This window comes from Pieris rapae, chromosome 10 (genome assembly GCF_905147795.1).
Source record: "Pieris rapae chromosome 10, ilPieRapa1.1, whole genome shotgun sequence".
NCBI classification, from domain to species: Eukaryota; Metazoa; Arthropoda; class Insecta; order Lepidoptera; family Pieridae; genus Pieris; species Pieris rapae.
Window position 1 is genome coordinate 4,997,884 of NC_059518.1, and position 20,148 is coordinate 5,018,031.

Genomic DNA, 20,148 nt, shown 5'->3' on the forward strand with positions numbered 1-20,148 from the left:
TAAAGTTAGGTAGTATATTTGTAACTATCTATGAAGTGTTTTTGTATCTTACTGCTACACTTATCAGTAGTCACAAATATGTTCTGCATCTCCAGTTGCAATATAAAATACAAAATGTTTCATAATGTTTATCAAATGAAGTAATATTACAATACTCTTGATCAAACATTAAAACTCTTTATATTTAGTAGTGTATATCTGGCAATAAAAAATAAAATTTTACATTTCATTCCCTTAACTTAGTTGTTGTTTTTGTCTTTTTCTAACGTAGTGTTGAGCTTCTGCCACAGAAAATGTTAATGAAGTCCTATTTAAGTCTATCCATTAGTATGGAAATATATATCTCATCCTACTTGCCAAATACAACCAGTTGTTTGAGAATCGAATAAAAAACAGGGTACGTCTTACTACGCTACGAATTACAGACTTCTAAGACTAAGTTTTTTTCCGTTAAAAAACAATCAGGATTTTTTTAAAGGAAATCATACATTATATAATTATTTACAACTTGCCTTGAACGTGAACACATGAATGGTGACTAAATATGTAAGCTATTTTAAAATCCCTATAACGTATAGTTAAATAAAGAAACAAGTCACATAAATTAAGGTCGCAACATACATAAATGTTTCTTCGTTGGGTTTTATGGCTGATACTCGGATATATTCTTGCACCTGCGCGTATTTGTATTGCATTTATTATTTCATTTGAACTTGTAACTGAGTCACGTGTGAGTAGTTATTGCGTCGTTATAGAAATAATTATTTTGGAAGCCAACGAGAAAAATTAAAAGATTCTAGTATGAATGACGTTTTTCCCTTAATGCATTGGGAATAATGTACCGGCAACGCACTCGCTGACCGCAGTATCACTTATCATCATAAGCCAGTTTACCGTTGTATAAAATAATAAAATTATTGAAATACACAAGTACTTGCAGTGTACAATTGTATTATTCGTGCAATTGTATTAACTTATAAATTAAGTTTATAAATACAATCGCATATGATCAAGTAAACATTTATTATCAATTTTGAAGTTTCTATAAACCAGTTAAACAAGACTTAAGAAAAACAAGTATTCAGTTTATGTTAAGCAAGAACAATTACTTATATCTTATGTACTTACAGTTTATTTTATTTAATATATTTGCATATTCAACGTTCCCACGGATCCAGTGGGTTTATTATTAGCGGGAATAAGTTTGTGTCCTTTTTTAATAGCTTCAATCCTCACCACTTTTAATCGGGGAAGAAAGATATATTACAGTACATACGCCGTATTACGCCATATTCTCCGTCTATTTTGAATCCAAAATTTCGAATACTAAATAATAATATTAGTTGTCACCTCGTACCAATAGTGTATATATATTTAAAATTATTCCGATATTGAAATATATTTTACAGTATTGATAATTGTTACTGTCTTGATTAAGTTATTGCTAATAATAAACCAGTTAGCGTATTATTGAAATTATTTTAGCTTAACGTCAATCTGTGCACACGCACGCATCAAAAACACTTGACAGTTTAATCTTAGGAATTGGCTTTTACCAAAATAAGACAAGTGCGACTTAAGGTATAATTTTTTGCTTGCTTAAGGTTTAGTAGGATTGTTTTATTTGAAGCTTGATTTATAAGATTATAATTTATATTTAAAATCCCTGTTTTAGCTTATTCCTAAAATGGAACATTCATGGTCGTAGATAGGGTTTCATGGCGTGTCTAAGTATATCAAAGTGATGCCAGCCGACGTATACAAAAAATATATTTTTTAACATCATCACAACATATATTTTAAGTATTCAATATGAGTAATGCATGGGCTAGTGGTTGCTTGAGTCGGTCTGGTTCGGTACCAGGTTTTCTAGCAATAAACATTAATATAGATAGTCTTGCATAATATTGGCCTCATAAGCATTATCAAAACTAAAATCAAGCGTTCAGCCCCAAAAGATTTTTAGTTCCATGTACTGTTTATAACACATTCATATTCACCAGAGATTGATTTGGTTTAAAGAACCCAGGACCAGACAGAAGAGGAATTATATCTTTATTATCTATAATTAAAAATTACCTTGAGCTAAAACTTTATTAGTCCCTTCTAGTGAAGTATACCATATCAAACTGAAAATTTGGTAATTTAAAACAAAATAAACAAAAGCGTCCCTAGCAATACATTAGCTGAGACCTAAACCAAAACAGTACGCGACAGTACAAAAATATTACTCTCAACATGGGAAATCTTATTTTATTAGATTGTCAGAGGATTTTCTCAGCGATTGTATCAGACAATAAATTGTTTATCGGTCGTAAAAACGGTTTCGTTGCCAAAGCTTTATGAACGCGATCCTATAAACATTAGCAAGGAATACTATGTACAATCAAAAACTTATCGATATCAAGTCTTAAGTAGGTCATTTTAACATACTTGTATCACATTATTCACTTAGTTTTTGCATTAACATTTTGTATTAACACGAACGGATATGAGACGTATAAAACCAATTATTAGCTAATGTATATTAAATTTAATCCTAAACATTTATGTATATGAAACACATTCTGAAGAATCTTGCTATAAGTGCGCATGTATGGCATGTATGTTGCTCAAGTTATTTCAAAAATTGTTACGAATTGACTTTGAACATCTGCCCGAAGTGGTATATGATGGTATAGATTATAAAAGAAGTGGTGTAACTTGCGCAAGGGCAATTGATATAAGTTTGAACTTATACAGTTTATGTAAAGTCAATGAAGTTAATTATACTGAATCAAGTCATTATTGGCGTGTTTAATCTCCTTCCGTAAGAACCAGATCAACTAGCTCTTACACAATGAAGTCCCTATGTCAAGTCTGGTTGGTACAAATATCAGTAGAAGATTATTCTATCGGGTATAATCTCCAAATATATTAAAGTAATATATTATAAAAAAATAAATATGAGAGTAGAAAATAATTTAGTTTATATATTAGAGTCTTATTTAATTATTTTTATTTATTATTATTTATTTATTTTATTCTTTATTTATTACAAAATAAAATAATATAACACAGAATGCTAAATTAAAAAACCTCTGTGGTTTGTATTAATGTTACGTAGCAGTCTTGTTTAGGAGGTCAACAAATAAAGAGAGATAAGAAGATTTAAAAACACATTTTTCAAAATTCGAGGGTTAGCAACATAAAGAAATATATATATATATATATATTTCTTGTCCCGCTATTACATAAAAAAAATACTTTACGGTTTCATATGATTTCCTCTACCTTTTTAACCTAAAATCGGATTAAGTGTTCACGTGGCACACATTCGTGACACAAGGGAAAAATGCGTGAAATGAAGAAATCCATTGGATCCACGAATCCATTCAAGCGATGATGTTGAATGAGTCGGATCACCAAATTGCCCACATCGGATGTTAGAATTGCCTCTTGCTGAACTTAACGAGCGCCCATCACGACTGGCGACGTTTAGTCCCAGTCAGAGACTTACGCGATAATTGTAAATACTATAAAACTTTATATCAATATACTCTGCTTTTTATATTCGCATCTTATTCGTATATTCTAACGATATTTGACATCAGAAGTCCACACATCTTCCTTAATACGTGGCCTACATTTAAGCTTATGCAACTGCGTGTTTGATCAAAAAAAATATACTTTACTTATAATAAGTTAAATTATAGCAAAAAATATATTAGTATGTCCACCTCCTTAATTGATGAGTTTATCGAAAACACCCCGTTAATTAATATCCTTGTCTCATTTAGTTATATCTATTGTTAAAATATTCAGTCCCATTATCACACCTAATTACCTTCAATCTGAAAATGAGCCTACACCAGAAATACACCTTAGCATTCGTTCTCTACTTATGTTTAGAAAATTAAGTCGTATTAATTAAGACTGATATAAATATTAGCGTTATAACTTACCTAACGAATCCGTGTTCAACGAAGAGTGACCCGTCACTTTCCGAGCGTCTTGATCCTTTGGTCTTGCGTAGAGATGTCGGATCTCTCTGTATTTTATACCGCATTAAGTATGGAGAGTCTTTAGAGGAGTTGTTCGGACTAAACTAATACCTGCCGCTGAGTTTCATAATCGGACGTTAAAACAGAAACAAAATTCATACAAAAACTGAGCGTTGTGAACCACCACTATGTGGAACCAGCTGCCCACTGAAGTATGTTCGCATCAATTCGACTTAGGGTCCTTCAATAAAAGAGCGTACCAATACTTAAAGGGCAACACGAAATCTTAGGGTCATCTGTTTAATTACAGTTTTTTTTTTGTTTTTTACATAAGTGTTATTAAAAACCGCTATTAGCTAGCTGCATGACTAAAACGTGACAGTTTTTAATTTATTTTATTAAAAAAAATATCAACATTATTGCTATATTATATCACTATCAACAGAGGCGAAATATTTATAGCATCTTCTTCTATATCGCATCAACACTTACAAATCGCTTTTGCTTATATCCTAAGGTCGTACGTATCAAATGTTTCAATGTCTTTACTTAAAGGTTCAAAGTCACGCAATTTATGTAAAGGTCTTTGAACGTAGGGGTAAGTTTTTTGCAAACAGTTTTCTATAAGAAAACGTTTAAATTGAAACCATACTAAGGTATAATAGTGTTTTTATTTAGTATGATTCAAATGGTAATAGAACCTTGACATAGTATGAATATGAAACATATCCTTATTATTTATATTTAAATATTTGTATACCTAAATAGATAGTGGCTGTAATAGTTGTGATAAAGCGGCTCTTGCATGAGCATTTTTAAAATATTATTCTTTTGCACGAGTGTAATACTTGAGTGCACCTAATAAATCAATCTAAGAAACAAAATTGGAATGTTATAAATACTTTAGAAATACTGCGTTATCTAGCAAAAATAAAACTTCTTAGTGATAAAGAGTTCGCACAACCTGGGCGTATATCGTAATGAGTATCATACTAATAGATTTTTTATTTAATTTAATATTTTATAAAACTCAATCACTCAAATATTACGTTGCAAAATAAGATTTGTTCATCCTAATATCCATAATAAATTCAATATGAAAATTTTCCGCATCTAACAGATGTATCTTTATTCATCCCGCAATATTTGTACATATATCTTATCGAATAAATATGGCTGCCAATAAAATAGGTCGATAGTCCAATATATGTCACGGTTACATATTCATATTTTTATTGGTCTTCCATAAATATTGTGTCGGGAAAGAAATACACCGAGTTTGTAGAAAAGGAATTTAGATACATTATTTTACGTTATTTGTGTAGATTAAAAGTGTATATTTTATATATTTTATATGTAGTTGAAAGTCATTTTTTATAGGAATGTGGTTAGAGATGCATTTTGGACTTAATCAAATTCTCTTAAAACCATTTAAAAATGTATCTGACGTCTAGTGTAGACGTTGATCAATTAATTATTATTTTTTGTTTATGTTATTCGTGTTAGTTTTTTCGAATGAATCCTATAAATATTTTTAAATGTTAATTGTCTCTGGGAACTGTTATACAAATGTTTTATACTAAGTTATAAAGACACGCAAATATGGTATATGAAATGACATACGATTTCTCTACACCTACTCCAAATAGATTTAAGAGCAAGCTTAATAAAAATATAAATTTGTAATGCGATCGAAATAAATATAAAAAATAGATTTAAAAATATCATTAAGGGCTACCAACCCTTTGTTTCATGTCACCCTGTAGCCCCAACTAAATACACCCCAGGTTATTAACGGAATCAAAAAGGTGTGAAAATAGTAAATCTATTTGATTTCACTACTCGAGACTAATTGAAAACCCTGGAATTAAAACCATTTTGTTAGTATGTGCGTTAATTGCTGGGGGAACCAGTCTTTGTTTCTGAGAGTTGTTAGGGTGACGACATGTTGGTTTGTTGAGCGAGTTCCCTTAATAGCAAATTAGTGTTAATGACCAACATGATATTTTTTTAAACCTTTGCGTAAATTGTAGAATTTACCTAACCTAACTTAACGTTCGTGACGAAAATTCAAGTTCAATACTTCATGAATGTTTTTGAAGCGTTACTTTTGGCGCGTTGGGGAAAAATGATGAGAGTAGATTTTTACGATGCGCGCGCACACCGTCACTAAAACCGACACCTTGTAACCTACATGCCATACATATAGCTAGTTAGCTATAGTTTATATTTATAAACAAAACCTATAGTCAACATTTTAGGTTTTTTCTATTGTTAGTGTCGTATTTTCTACAAACGTAGAATAAGTCGAAAGATAATTTTTTTGAAAAGATATTTATCTTGTTACGCCAAAGAAGTATAACTTCTGACGCGTGTACAAAAGTAACACATAACGTTTTTGTTTTCTGAAACTATGACATATATGTCATAACTCCAAACGAAGCCTGCTTATTTTTGTTACTTTGCTACACATAAGAAGAAATATATAACTAAGAAGGTCTTCAAAACTTGTAGTATATATATTGATATTATATATCCGCTTCGCTTGTGTCGGCAATCTGTTGCACGTCGTCGCTCGTAGGCGTGCTACGTAGTATTGATCGTAGCGCTACGTAGCACTCCAGCGATATAATGACTCTTATTTTTAGTTGCCTGCTTTATTTTTAGCCTTGTACTATTTACATTCATTTCTGTTATTTTTACATTAAATTTTGTTGTTTACACATAGAAAAGCTTATAAGGAAGAGCATATTCTTTCAAATGCACTATTTTATCTAATCAAAAATCCCAATGGACTATGATGAAATTATCTAATGTATTATAAAATATTCTGTATAAATTCGCTTATACGAAATCATTATAAATTCGATTATTTATTCAATTATACAATCCTTTCATTTAAAAACACTTAAAAGGTGAAGAGCCCGTTAAATTTAATTAATGTTGAGGCCTGGCGAGTTTTATTTATAGATTTGTAATTTAAGGAAAAGGGAATGCGATTATTTTTAACACTTGCGACCCTCCATGGCTCGAGTAGATTGATTTGACAGTACCCTCATTTACCATTCTTTTGATTTATCGTTCCCTTGTTCGCGAATGACCGAGTAGGTCATTAAAATGTTATCAACAAGGTCATATTATGGAGTCATGGACAGCAAGTTAAGTCTAAAAGTTCACAGGTTTTTTTTACCTACTGGCCTAAAATTTCGCAATAAGCAATACTTTGTTCGTTTGTTGTAACTTTTATATTATATATAGCTTTTATGTATAAACTGATATCGCGTATGACATTGAACATAATAATTTATTTCCTACTAACTGTTAGGATAAGTTGTAATGGAACTGAGTAATTTAACAATAAATGCCGGTGAGCTTCTTGCAAAAATTTAAAAATAGTTTATTATATTAAAAAAAAATTTTTTATTATTTTGTTTTTTTATTTCAAAAATATTTCTTATACAACAATTATAGAGAACGTTCGTGACAATTTTATTTAATATCTATGTTAATGTGTAAACCGTTTTTATAAAATATAAATAACTCAATTACTTTAGATATAAATAAAAATTAACATTATTTAGGAATATGAAAACGAATATTTATTAAATTTGTTGAAATTAGGTTTACCAGGTAATCCATCAATTACCACTGTATGTAATTTCAAACGTCAATTATGGGAAGTAGGGAATCGATCACAACTTAACAAATACGAAGGGATCCAATGTAATTTGCTGCGATAGGATCATTACAAAGGTCAAACTGTCATTCACTTATCAATCTATGTTCATTAGGAATAAATGTTTTCAATAAACCCCGTATTCATATTGTTCATCCTTTACGTCCTTACCTGATATTATGAATGCGACTAGCATATTTTTAGGTCTGTTACACTTGTAATGTCTGAAACAATTATTTGTATGGTAATCTAACACGCTATTAAGCGAATATTAAAATTAACTAGATTTCATTGGATGTTGTGTTTGTTTTTAATTTTACTATTTCATACTTGTCAGGAAATGTGGATACACTAAACTGATTTATGATATAAAGGGCCGCAAACTAACGCATATACTAAAAAATAAATACTTATTTTTTTTAAACTTTAGTAATATGTTTTATAGATTTTATTAAATATTATTCATTCATAATTATAATCGGAGGTATGAAAAAATTCAGTGCGATGAGTTTCGTTAAATTATTCACAAACGACTTTCCGCCCAGTATAAAAAGCTGTTTATTTATGTGAACGTGGTCGGAATTATACCTTAATCTACTGGTTACATACGCACTGTTTATTTTGTTTGTAATAAGTCTGTATTTCATTAAAATGCAGAAACGTAAACAATTTTAATGAAAAACAGGCACCTACGTTAGTTATTAACATGTTTCCGACGGTAAGCTATTGATAAAATAACGCATTAATAAAAGAAGTATAATCGGAATAACCCGAAGGTATCTTACTTTAAGTTATTTATACTGTACGGTTCCTGGGTCATCGTTTGCTTCAAATAATAGAAGATTTTTATCTTAATTTATATTCACCACTTACGTATAACAATAGAATATGAGCGATATAATAAAATGATAATTGCTATACAGTTAAACAATCGAAGAGAGTGCCTACGTCTGGCTATGCTCTCGGGGTGTAACTCCGGCGATTTAGGAAATCGTCCTGCTTATAAGTGATCCAAATGTACAACCATGGCACGTACATACATAGGAAATCTTTACGCTCGTAGCTGAGTAAGATGTACGAGCCTTGGCTCGTACAAATACATTTGTTCGTTTTTAATATTCCTTTTCTTCGTGTCGATAGACACGTTGAATATAAAATAATCCTACTCTCAACAATATTTATATTTTGCCGCACAGGAAAATCTCCTGAAATAAGTATAATTTCATCCATTATCCCGTTGCTTGGGAAAGCGGAGAACGGTCGTCTAGGGGGCTCTCAAAAACAATTTCATTTTGAGGGCAGAAACAGGAGTGGAATGAGTGCACACTTCTTGAGAGCCCTCACGGAAATGCCACGTGCAATTATCATGCATTTTTGGACACCCTTTATCGTCTAGGGTTGTGCAATAAATAAATAATATGCGCTGTGCTCTTAATGTGGGTCTTGGATTTTGGAGAATTTTATTCCAGCACAATGTGGAAAACGGATGTTACTCGAGCTATTTCTAAACTGATGAAAGTTAAACCAAAAAATACTTCAAACGGCAATACGCTTTTAAACACTACCGTCAGAATATTGTATTTCTGGCTTGTAGAAATTCATAGGTTGTCGTAATTTTATTATACGTGACCCGCCTGCTCGTTTGAGTCCTGCCACTTAAAAATATGCGTCTGTTATGTCGATGATCTTTTATATTGGCAGCCTTGATTGATTTGATTCAGGGTGCACGCGTAGCTCCATAGGGCTTAGTCTGGAGTTACGAGCACTACGTACGCACTAACTTACCAATCAAGCTTATAACCAATACTATTATATCATCAATTCCTTTAAAACATTCAACATTTTGATAATGTTACATTCGCATTGGAAATATTTTTATATATTTATTGCTAAAATGCTACATATACCTAAATAAGTTTCAAATTTGTTCGTTAATATCTAATATCGAATATTGGAGAATTGCCCTCTTGGGCACACCGCATACTATCCTAACCTGGAATGTTCGGGATTTCTGAAGTGACTATCCCCTTACCCTATCAAGATAAATGGCAATCTATTATATTCACATTCTTCGTTGAATTAAATTCATGCTATTGAGTATCGGAGTTAGTTTATATATTATCTATTCACTTTTCGACTCATAGATTAGATTATGTTCACCTTTTAAAAAGTAGTCGTAAATGGTATCGTGTTTGTTATCATCACGGTAATGAAATGTATTTTTATTCAAATCTATAACCATGGTGACACGCAAATTTTATCACAGTTTTTTAATAAGCCTGAATAATATTAGATATTGTGCAGATTTATTTTTTATTACGATTAAACTGCTTGATCTGTAGGTAGGTAGACCTGAGTTCGAGATTGCTATACATAAATAGGAATAAAATATATGATGATCTTGAAAAAGATTTTTTTTCATTTATTTTATCATATAACACAAAGCTGTTTAGTTTTACCTTTTAATAGTCTATTTTGTAAGTTACGGTTCATAAACGAATTTTGTATTTCATTTCTAAGAGCCCGTTCCTAAGTATGTCAAATTGTACACCTCTTCTATTAAAGGCGACAGAAATCCGTCGAGATTACATTGTGTTGGATTTATCCAATATTTTTCTATTAAATATAGAATTTCTCTGAATACCTGAACCTCCTTGGGGGTTTGTCGAATACAACAGGTTATAGCTGTTGTTATATTTATTGCTTACGGTCGGTTCCTTCGTATATTGTTTGAGGGAAATGCTTCAGTGAAATTGCGTTTTATCTGTGAAATTCAGTATAGATTTGTTTTGTGTTACTTTATTATTTTTTTAATCTCAATGTATTATGTGTTATTATAAATTTCCTGTAAATGATTATGTATCATGTTTGTTTCAGCTGTAGATGTATGTGTTATTCGAGTGATGATTGATGAATATTAGTTTTATTTTTTCACAATTAAATGAAGATTTTATTTATTCCTAATTTGGCTTGGATTGATTATATTTATGTAGCTAATTTTGATTACTTTGTTTCAGGGTGAAAAAGACAACGGCAAGAATTGTATATTATCGTGCGAGAAAAGAAAAGCCGACGATGCGGACATTAACAAAGATCTCAAAAAGGTAAGTTGGCTAATGTATATATTTTACTTGATTTGTAAATATTGTATTTTATATAAATACAAAACAAAATATTTCGTAGAGTTAAATTAGCCATCGTTACAGAGATAGTGACTTATTTAAGTTATAAACAAAAATCTCACGTTTAAAAATCTATGATTAAGTCATTCATTGCATTTAGTAATTGTTATTTCTATTTTACTAATTAACTTTGAAGTTATATTTACCTCAAATACAGTTTTGGAAGAAGGTAAAGAGACAACACCTTCGTGTCCTTTCACAGTAAAGATGTACCGATAAATAGAATTGCTTATGCATGCATCGCTCGCCGAAAGCGTGTGGGCTGCGATAAGACCGATATTGCTACGTAAACGAATGTAATGGAGACATTATATTTGTACTATCCATTTACAATGTGCGTTTGAATCGGTTCTGTCACGCTACTAAGCCTCAACCTATCATAGACCTTACGACGAAGTTATAGAGCTGATTTTATCGTGAATTTTAAACGGGGCCAGACAAAGGGTTGATTCAGTTCGATTTAGATTTAATTAAGTGAATGCCGAGTCAATGGCGATGAGATTTCCATTGTGATAGCAATATTTATTGGTGAGAAAGTCTTCATCAAGTAACCTTTAGCTATAACGACAGAGGTTAAAGAAGTGGAAGAAAAATGTGACGGTTCTTTTTTTGGCACATAACCATTCAAACCAATAAATATATAAAAAATATTGTCTTAGACAGTTAATCACGACTAGGGGTTGAGATTTACGATCGCGTTTGAAGTAAAATTTGAAGTGTTAGCACAAAGTAAACCTTACTCTATGAGTTTAAGGTTCTATTTACAGCGTTTTATGGATCTTGCAACATGCAACGAATCTGAAACCAGAATTCTAAAAATGTGAAACGCTGGTCTGTACGACTGATAAATTACACCAATAATTGTCTCTCTCATTTATGATTGGTCCAGAAAGTCAATTTTATGCCTATTTAGATAAATTATTTTAATGAAGGTAAAACAGGTAAGTAATTAATTTACATGATATTATAATACTACATGACGTAGTGGCACGAGTAAGACAGACATGCAAAACTTTCAATTGCACACATTCACCGGCAAGATGCCAAATAGCCGGTGTCAAATTGGTGCAACGCCAGTGCATCGAATTGTTCCCACATACCTCACTGTTACGCAAACTATTATCTAATGCATGTCTCGATTACCACTCCCTATACTGCTTAGTATCTTTAATAAGGCCTTTGAGTTTGACTCCCGTGTGTAAATACCCATTGGATTTACCCTAAGGATTTGTCAAACATTAATTATGTAATTAACAATTATTTCATCTTTCTATTGTAATTTATTCATTATAGCATTTTTAACTTTATTCGTCTTAAAATTGTTTGTAATAAACTTCATTAATATAAAATAACTTAATGATATGTATTTTATTGTATAACATTATGTAACAACTTAGTTGTTAGCTTTGATTTGAGCCTGTACTTAAAACCAATTAGTCAGGCTTTTGATAAATTTTATTGAAAAATCTAAAAAACAAAGAAAAACTAAAGTCGCAGTATTTCAATTAGTCCAAACTTTTCCTTGGTACTCTTATCTAAGGGTCACTTTGTTCATTAATTCTGAAGGACTTTTTGAAAACGTATTCATCCCTTATTTAAATGTATCGGATTTTAGAGAACCTTATTAAAGGTCTGAGTGTATTTCCCCGAATATAGATATCCTGTTTGAAGTCCACTTAATGACGCATCCATTCTGCACTAGTTTCGTCTAATAATTCTTAAGTCTTGAACTGAGCTTATCAATGGTATCTTCAATATTACACTGCAGCCATGAAATTCAGCCGGCTTTAATTTCATGCATATTATGTATCACTTTAAGAGATTTAAATTTTTAATTAAAATCAGATTTCATATTTCTTTTAAAATAAAAACCACACATTTATATATGTGATATAAACTTTAATAATTCTCGTTACCATTATAAATTTTCCGATAAATATTACTATAGGATATAGAAGGGCGTTATTTACATCGTTTGTTAAACTATTACATTTCAACTGCGGCATTCCCGACAAAGTTCCAACATTGGTATGAGTAAAAAGCTCATAACAACGCGTAGATTGTTTCGTTTTTAAAACTTTTCTCATCTCGTCCCTCGCAACGAAGTTTTTTATAAGCGATTCTTGGGAACAATACGCCTGATGTTACATCGATTCAATATTCCACACTTTTTTCTCCACTCAGCGGGTGCTTTGGGTTTTATTGCAATGATAATGAATTATGGCGTTGTGTTACTTTGAGTTGCACTGAGCTTTGGTAAAAAGTACGAATATTATGTAGCTATTAATTAATATGTTTGACAAGTTATACATGGATCTACGTCGAAGGCATATTATGTTGTGATATATTTTTAAATCTTCGGACAGAAATTTACAATATAAGGTTATCACAAATAAATATGTATTAGTAGTGGCAATGGTTAAAAACTGTATTGGTCGATTGGTCTCATACATAGATAGATAGTCATTGAAGGTTCAGGATTAAGTAAATTTTCTACAAAGTTAAACAAATTGAAAAACAATGAATTTTTCGAAATAGATTATATAACGTATTTTTTATGTTTCTTGTTACAGGCAAAACTAGAGACAAAAGCATTAAAGGCAAAGAGACCTGGTTTTACAGACGACAGATACAATGAAACATCTTACTATATTGAAAATGGTAAGTACTATTTCAGTATTCTTTGTCTATGACATTAGTATACGTTTAATACTGGCACGTTGCCCAAGACTGATAGCCCGGATGTCTATGTCACAGCGGTGATCACTAACCATGGCGACGGGTCTGCTCAATTTCGCATAAAAAAATATGTTTATTATATACTTTAGTCTCGAGTTGTAATTTACATACGAACTAAAGGTACTTTAGATAAAGCAAATTCCTATAAAATACTATAATAAATAAATTACACGAACTGAAAACATAATTCAGTATCATTTATCATGTCTGGAAACGACTAGTATTTTGTACAAATTGATGAAAATCTAAGCGTCTTATTATCTATTAACTAAATTTACGAGCTGTGTTGCACTGCAGAACATAAAGTGAAGAATCAGAAATATAAAAGCAAATTAAGTGGAAAATATGAGACGGTACGCTGGACTTCAGCCAACTTCACCTGAGAATGGCACACTGCATTGCGAAGCGTTTGTACTTAACAAACTTTTAATAGAAGTGCAATTACTTTATTACCATTGTTCAAGCAATTGTTTAGTGGACAAGTAGACGGCCAGGAATTTCTTAGGTTTCCTAAAAACATCGATACTCAACGGACTACAACTACATGTCTGTGTATTTTATTCAAAGTTACATAATAGACGCTTTCATTATTTTAAAAGCGGGCGTGTTATATAAGTTACTATGCCAAGAATAAATTGGATAATAAATGCCGGGTCACGATTGTTCGGCAAGTTTTTTCAAGCTATTTAAAATATGTAAATGGCCTATTTTATCTTGTTAGTGAAAATATCACCTAACTGCAATGCTGTTGTTTCATCGTTAAATTTCACTTGAGAAATTTGATAGAATACGTCGCAATGATTTAGTTGAAATATTTTTCTTCAAATATTTTATTCAATGTATTTGAAAGCCTTTTCAGGTCTGATTAAATGTACATCCAATACTAACATCTGAATTCAAAATCCTCATATTGCAGGACTCAGGAAAGTGTACCCATATTACTTCACATTTACCACCTTCACAAAAGGCAGATGGGTCGGCGAGAAAATTCTCGATGTCTTCGCGAGGGAATTCAGGGCGCATCCCGCGGCCGAATACGAAAGGTGCATCAGAGCTGGCACCCTCACGGTCAACTATGAAAGAGTCGACCCAGATTACAGACTCAAACACAACGACCTTCTCGCTAACGTTGTCCATAGGTACTATATTAATAATTAGCGAAGCTAAAATTTGTAGATAGCTTACGATATATAGTATGTCATCACACGAGACTCGAAACATATTGACACTCTGTTAGATTAGCTCCGTTAAATTCCCGTTTATCTTAACCAATCTTCCTTCTACTCACACGGGATCGTATGTATTTGGAACTTAGATTTTCTACTAACAATGCTTGTTGAATTTCTAAGTTTATATTTGTCCACACTGTTGTAAATACAAGCTTGTAAGTTCAAAATTTGCCAGTCGAGCATGCGAACGCTGAGCTTCCAGGATACACGTTCCGTCATGGATTCGATATTTATTATATCTGTCATGAACCTTCACATAATGTTATGTTGACTGAGCAGCTATTGTTATGCAATTATTCCTATTCTATTACACCTGACAATTTAAAAACACTTGGAGTGTATGACTTTAAAATAACAAACGAACGGGTGATAACTCGTGTTGCGTTGAACCCTGTGGTCATCTCATCGGAGAAAGAAAGGAGAATTGTTGACTACCATCACACGGTGACCTTTCGGCTGACGTGTGTATCGTTGCAGGCACGAAGTACCAGTGACGAGCCAACCCATCACCCTCGTACATATCGACGAGGACATAGTGGTTGTCAACAAACCAGCCTCTATTCCCGTAAGTGGCAAATGAGACAGCCATTTGGTTATGCTTTATTTCATTATCACTTCCTTCTTTGCATGCTTAGATTAACTCTAGTTATAAGGCTTGAACACTTGCGGTAAGTATTCATGTGTAGTAAGCTATGTATTGCTATGTAGATAAAATCATTTTGAGACTTTTTCATAATTCCTTTATTTTGCTTTACTTTTTTCGTCTAAAAGACTTTCACAACCCTTTTGCGTCACAAAAAGTTTCAAATTCGAACATTACATGACTTTAAAAGCACATAAGTTGCGGTTAAAATCCGCTTTCCTTCCAAAGCTTCAAAGTCCTTTGACGTATAAAGCGGTCCCTTTGCAAGAAATATTCCATTCTGTGATGGAGTGCCTTTAATAATACCATCTCTTGTCACTTTCATATCGACTTTTAGTACAGGGGTGTCTTTATTATGACTTTAATGTTCTCGGGACGATGTTTTTGACGTTGCAGAAATTAAGTTACCTACTTGCGTTCTCTTATTAAAAACATGTATCAAATTTCGACGCGGATTAAGATTGACTGTACATATATACATATAAATGAATAACGAATTAGTATTTCAACAACTCGTTTTGTTAAATATATAATCTGGAAATAAAACTCTGTGGAAATATAGGAAACGCCAACATAATGTAATAAGGTTGTATCCCAGTTTAAATTCGATAGATCAACGAGATCCGAGAAACAAAGATGAATTGAGAATGCATGGTTAAAACTTTATGAAATAAAACCTTTAATTATCTTGTTTTAGGATAGATCTAAGAACAAGCTAAATCATTAAATATAAAAAAATATATATCTAACTTAATATGTTTATATAACCATTATATAAAACGCTTAAAATAACCGAATAAAACGTTAATTATTCATAATACCTACAGTACTACTTTACATATAAATTCCTTATAAGCGATTAATAAAATAATTCACCACTTAACACAAGTCAAAACATAAATAAAAGATCACTTAATTTATGGGCTGAAATCAAAAAGAGGATAAAACCAATAATGATGTGTAGCTAATAATTAAAAAAGAAACATAAAACCTGTTTCTTTTTAAAGAAGACATTGCATGATGGCTCCCATCTCTTTAGATGGTTTAGTAAAATAAAGTACAGGATGTTCTTAATTCATTCACACTATAAACATTAAAATTACAAATTACAATGTAATAAAAATTTCACTTTAATAATAAACATAAAATATCATGCCCTAAGTATTTTTAAAGTCACTTGCCGAACGAATGTTTTTTTGCATAAAACAAAACACTTTATTAAAAATATTAATATACTCTCGCTAAAACTGTCTCCATAATAATTACTTATATTGTTTGCTGCCATACGTCAGCGTGTAATCCGTCTTCAATCATGACTTGAGCTTTGATCATCAGTAGAACATTAGTATGGTATAATTGAAATCACGATAACATAACGTTTGACAGCTGTATTTTTTTTAATGCGCACTCGCCCATTCCTTACACACCCTGTATATCGCATCAAGCAAAAATAATAAGTTGCGTACAATATTGGCTATTTCGCTGCGCTTATCAGTCGCCTCGGGGCTCTTTAATAAATTAACGTAATCAAGAAACACATAATGATATAAAAAGAAATACCTTCATGTAGATGACTCTGTTATTTATTAGTTTGAGTTAACTGAATGACGATGATTTTTAGTCGTTAGGTGTGCAACAGGCTATATTTTATTGTCAAATTAATTTAAAATTAAATATAAAGTATATCATATTCTAGGCGAGCGACAGACGATGATCCTTATGACAGTTAAATTTTTAAATTGTAGAATGTATACATTTAAAATTTTTGATTTTAATAAGAAAGTATTTTAACTCACATATATGTATTGCAAAAGAGATCAAATTGTTTAGTTTTAAAACGTTATTGTTGTAATATCTGATCATATTATAAAAAATAATTAAGTAAAAGGTTCATCATTCGTAAGAATTAGTCACTGACAAATATTTTATTAGCATTCCATACGTCAACTTCATATGAATTTCGTCGCCTTAGTAGTACCGCCTTAAATTAACAGAACGCAATATTCTAAGTAATATGAGTGGCCGAGACAGATCGATTTGATTGATACAATGCGTATTCTGAGAATTTGAGACGGTATACACTATACACTGATTTATTACTTCTTTTGATTGTCGGTATAATTGCGAATTTATATAAGAATTTTATTCCCTGTGGACATTCAATATTTTTCGGACGTTGAATTGCAACTTCAGGTCAAAGAAAATTATTTATGTATTTTTAGCACGTTTCAATCTTTTTTTTTTCTTTCCATCGTAAAGTAGTTCCTACCGAGAAGAGCCGGTGAGAAAGAATTTTTTAAAATACGTTTAAACAAGAATACAAATAATACTGAGTATATTAGAATATTATTTAGTATTGAAAAGCATATATATATAATAAATACTCTTTATTGAAAACAGTTTCCTTTTTTCATAGTAAATTCCAGAAGTGTCCTTGATTATATACTTTAATTGATACGGCTTCTCAGAGGATTATTCGATTGCACATGACACCTATTGACATACGGTAGGTATATACGATTTATTCTTCTGTAGATGTGATTTTATTAAATTATCTCTAATGATATTACGTCGGGTAACGCAGAAAATCTCTTTTAACATTACCAATAAATATACTTTTAATAATTGAAATCAATATTAAACAGCACAGTCTTAAACAAAGGCTTTTAAATTTAGTCCCTTAGGCTTGGCAAAATCTCTGTATTGCGACGCTAGAACGAAGCGAGAAAAGTACCAGTTCTGAGGTCACGACTACTTGATTTAAATATATTTTTATCGGCAAAATTCTTCCACATTTAATTCTCTATAAAAGAGTGCCCCATACATATTCACTTCACTAGTGTTTACTTGCATACGTTCACATTGATTTGAATTTTAATGCATTTTGACCCCTTTAGTATAGACACCAACATACTGAACATCACAAAATGAAATACAATTTTTTTACATCTATATTTTAAATTTATGTTTAAGATTTATCGTATTAATGTTTAATGTTGTATAATGAGTATAAATGTAAATAAATAAAAGTTTGAAATAATCAAATAACAATGATAAGGTATGAAGTGATTGTGTTATGCTAGCGTTCGACGGGGCAATCCAACGTCTTCGGACAAAATAAATCAATTGTCCTATATTTACAAACCTTTTTTTACATCCCTAATCTATACAGCCCTAACCCAATTTCATACCCTATTTACGCCTACTGTCCTAGTAAGCAAGGTATAATAGGCAGTTTGCGTCATTGTCTCCAAATTTAAAGCCTCTGCAAGGTCGCGGAATTATAAACTTGAATAGTTTCTTTGTAATTGGAGTCCGCCCCGCTGGACGCTTGAATTGAGCAGACACTCAGTTCGTACTTACTTTGGGCCAGGCACGAGACCCCCGTGCTCGCTTGTCCCTTGCGCATCATTTACGCTGACGAGGACCTACTCGTGCTAGACAAGCCATGCTCGCTGCCGGTGAGTCTTACCTTACACCTTGAGAGACTGGGCAAGCATGCGTCTGATTCAAAGGATTTTCGATTTTAAATGCCCGATTTTGACGCTTCACTAAACAATACTTCTCATACCATACAGAGGTGCCATTGCATGTTTTTCTTTAGGTTACTTGTTTTTTTAAGATAATGACTATACTTCAATAGAACGTACCGGATTTATCATAGACTAGAAATTTTGTACATAAAGCGTACAAAACATGGAGTAGGTATTATTTATTAAAAGTTAATTAATTACAATTACTAAAAGCCACAAATGTTAAGTGTTGTTGAGCAATTTAAAAAAATATTTATTTTTATATTTGTTACTCTAATGACACGATTTATCAATGCATGAGTAATTCTTAAATATTTAATAAAATTTTATCTTTATATCAAATCACCTTTACCTTTTTCGTGTATAAAACTAGATGATTTCGATTTGATGCTTTTAGGCTATCATGTGAGTTCTCTATCTTTAAAAACATTCCAAATCAAAAAGGGGTTAAGTAATTTAAGTTTAGAAATGCTTTGTCAAATGGAACACGAAGGCGAATGGAATTTTAAAATAAGGGTATCCATGGCGCGTCTGTGAACGCTGTTCTTTGTAAAAAAATTCAATTTGAAACTCCACAATCTGATTTGCAAGCAAAATTTCAGTTGCGTAGTCTTTTCTAACCTTCTATTTTATTTCTAATTAGATTATTCTCCTTTTTTATGTGTAAATATATATAATAACGACTTCAACGAGAGTCTGATGGCAAACATATCTCAATCTTTCGAGAAGTAAGTGTGCTTTCTTGGTTTTATCAAACAACCCGTATTAAGAGGAGAATTATACAATTACTTTGCATGCTAATTAACACATCACAAATTAAATCCTACTAAGCTTTAAGAGCTTTTAGTTTGCTTCGCTTTATTAATTCACCGGCTTGTATTAATATTGATAATATAAATTAGTTATTGGTTATAAAACATTATTTTTCTAAATCCCTTATTCATATTACTGCCTCAAATAGGTAATGTCTTGCCTATATCAATCTTGTGTCACTTTGAAAATAAAACAAATATTATTTCTATATTTGTAGCGTAATGTTTAATATTATATGAGTTTGGTGTTATTTTCCAATTACCTGTACATTTCTTACGATTGTAATTTCTTATTTTTGTAATTAGAAATCTTACTACCAACTACAACTTTTTCGAATATACATATAAGAT

At 31.4% G+C, this 20,148-nt stretch overlaps 1 protein-coding gene across 5 annotated transcripts in view; it reads left to right on the forward strand.

Annotated features, from left to right (window-relative positions):
• Nucleotides 1-20,148, forward strand: part of LOC110991321 (uncharacterized protein C18B11.02c) — a 256,098-nt gene that overhangs the window by 225,188 nt on the left and 10,762 nt on the right. For 4 of the 5 annotated variants that reach the window (XM_022256652.2, XM_022256650.2, XM_022256654.2 and 1 more), the window contains 4 exons: nucleotides 10,677-10,763; nucleotides 13,415-13,502; nucleotides 14,497-14,719; nucleotides 15,287-15,374. In XM_022256652.2, coding sequence (XP_022112344.2) covers nucleotides 10,677-10,763; nucleotides 13,415-13,502; nucleotides 14,497-14,719; nucleotides 15,287-15,374 — 486 coding nt within the window. Of the gene's footprint in view, nucleotides 1-10,676; nucleotides 10,764-13,414; nucleotides 13,503-14,496; nucleotides 14,720-15,286; nucleotides 15,375-18,825; nucleotides 18,914-20,148 lie in introns of all 5 variants that reach the window. The other variant, XM_022256651.2, reaches the window with a different exon arrangement.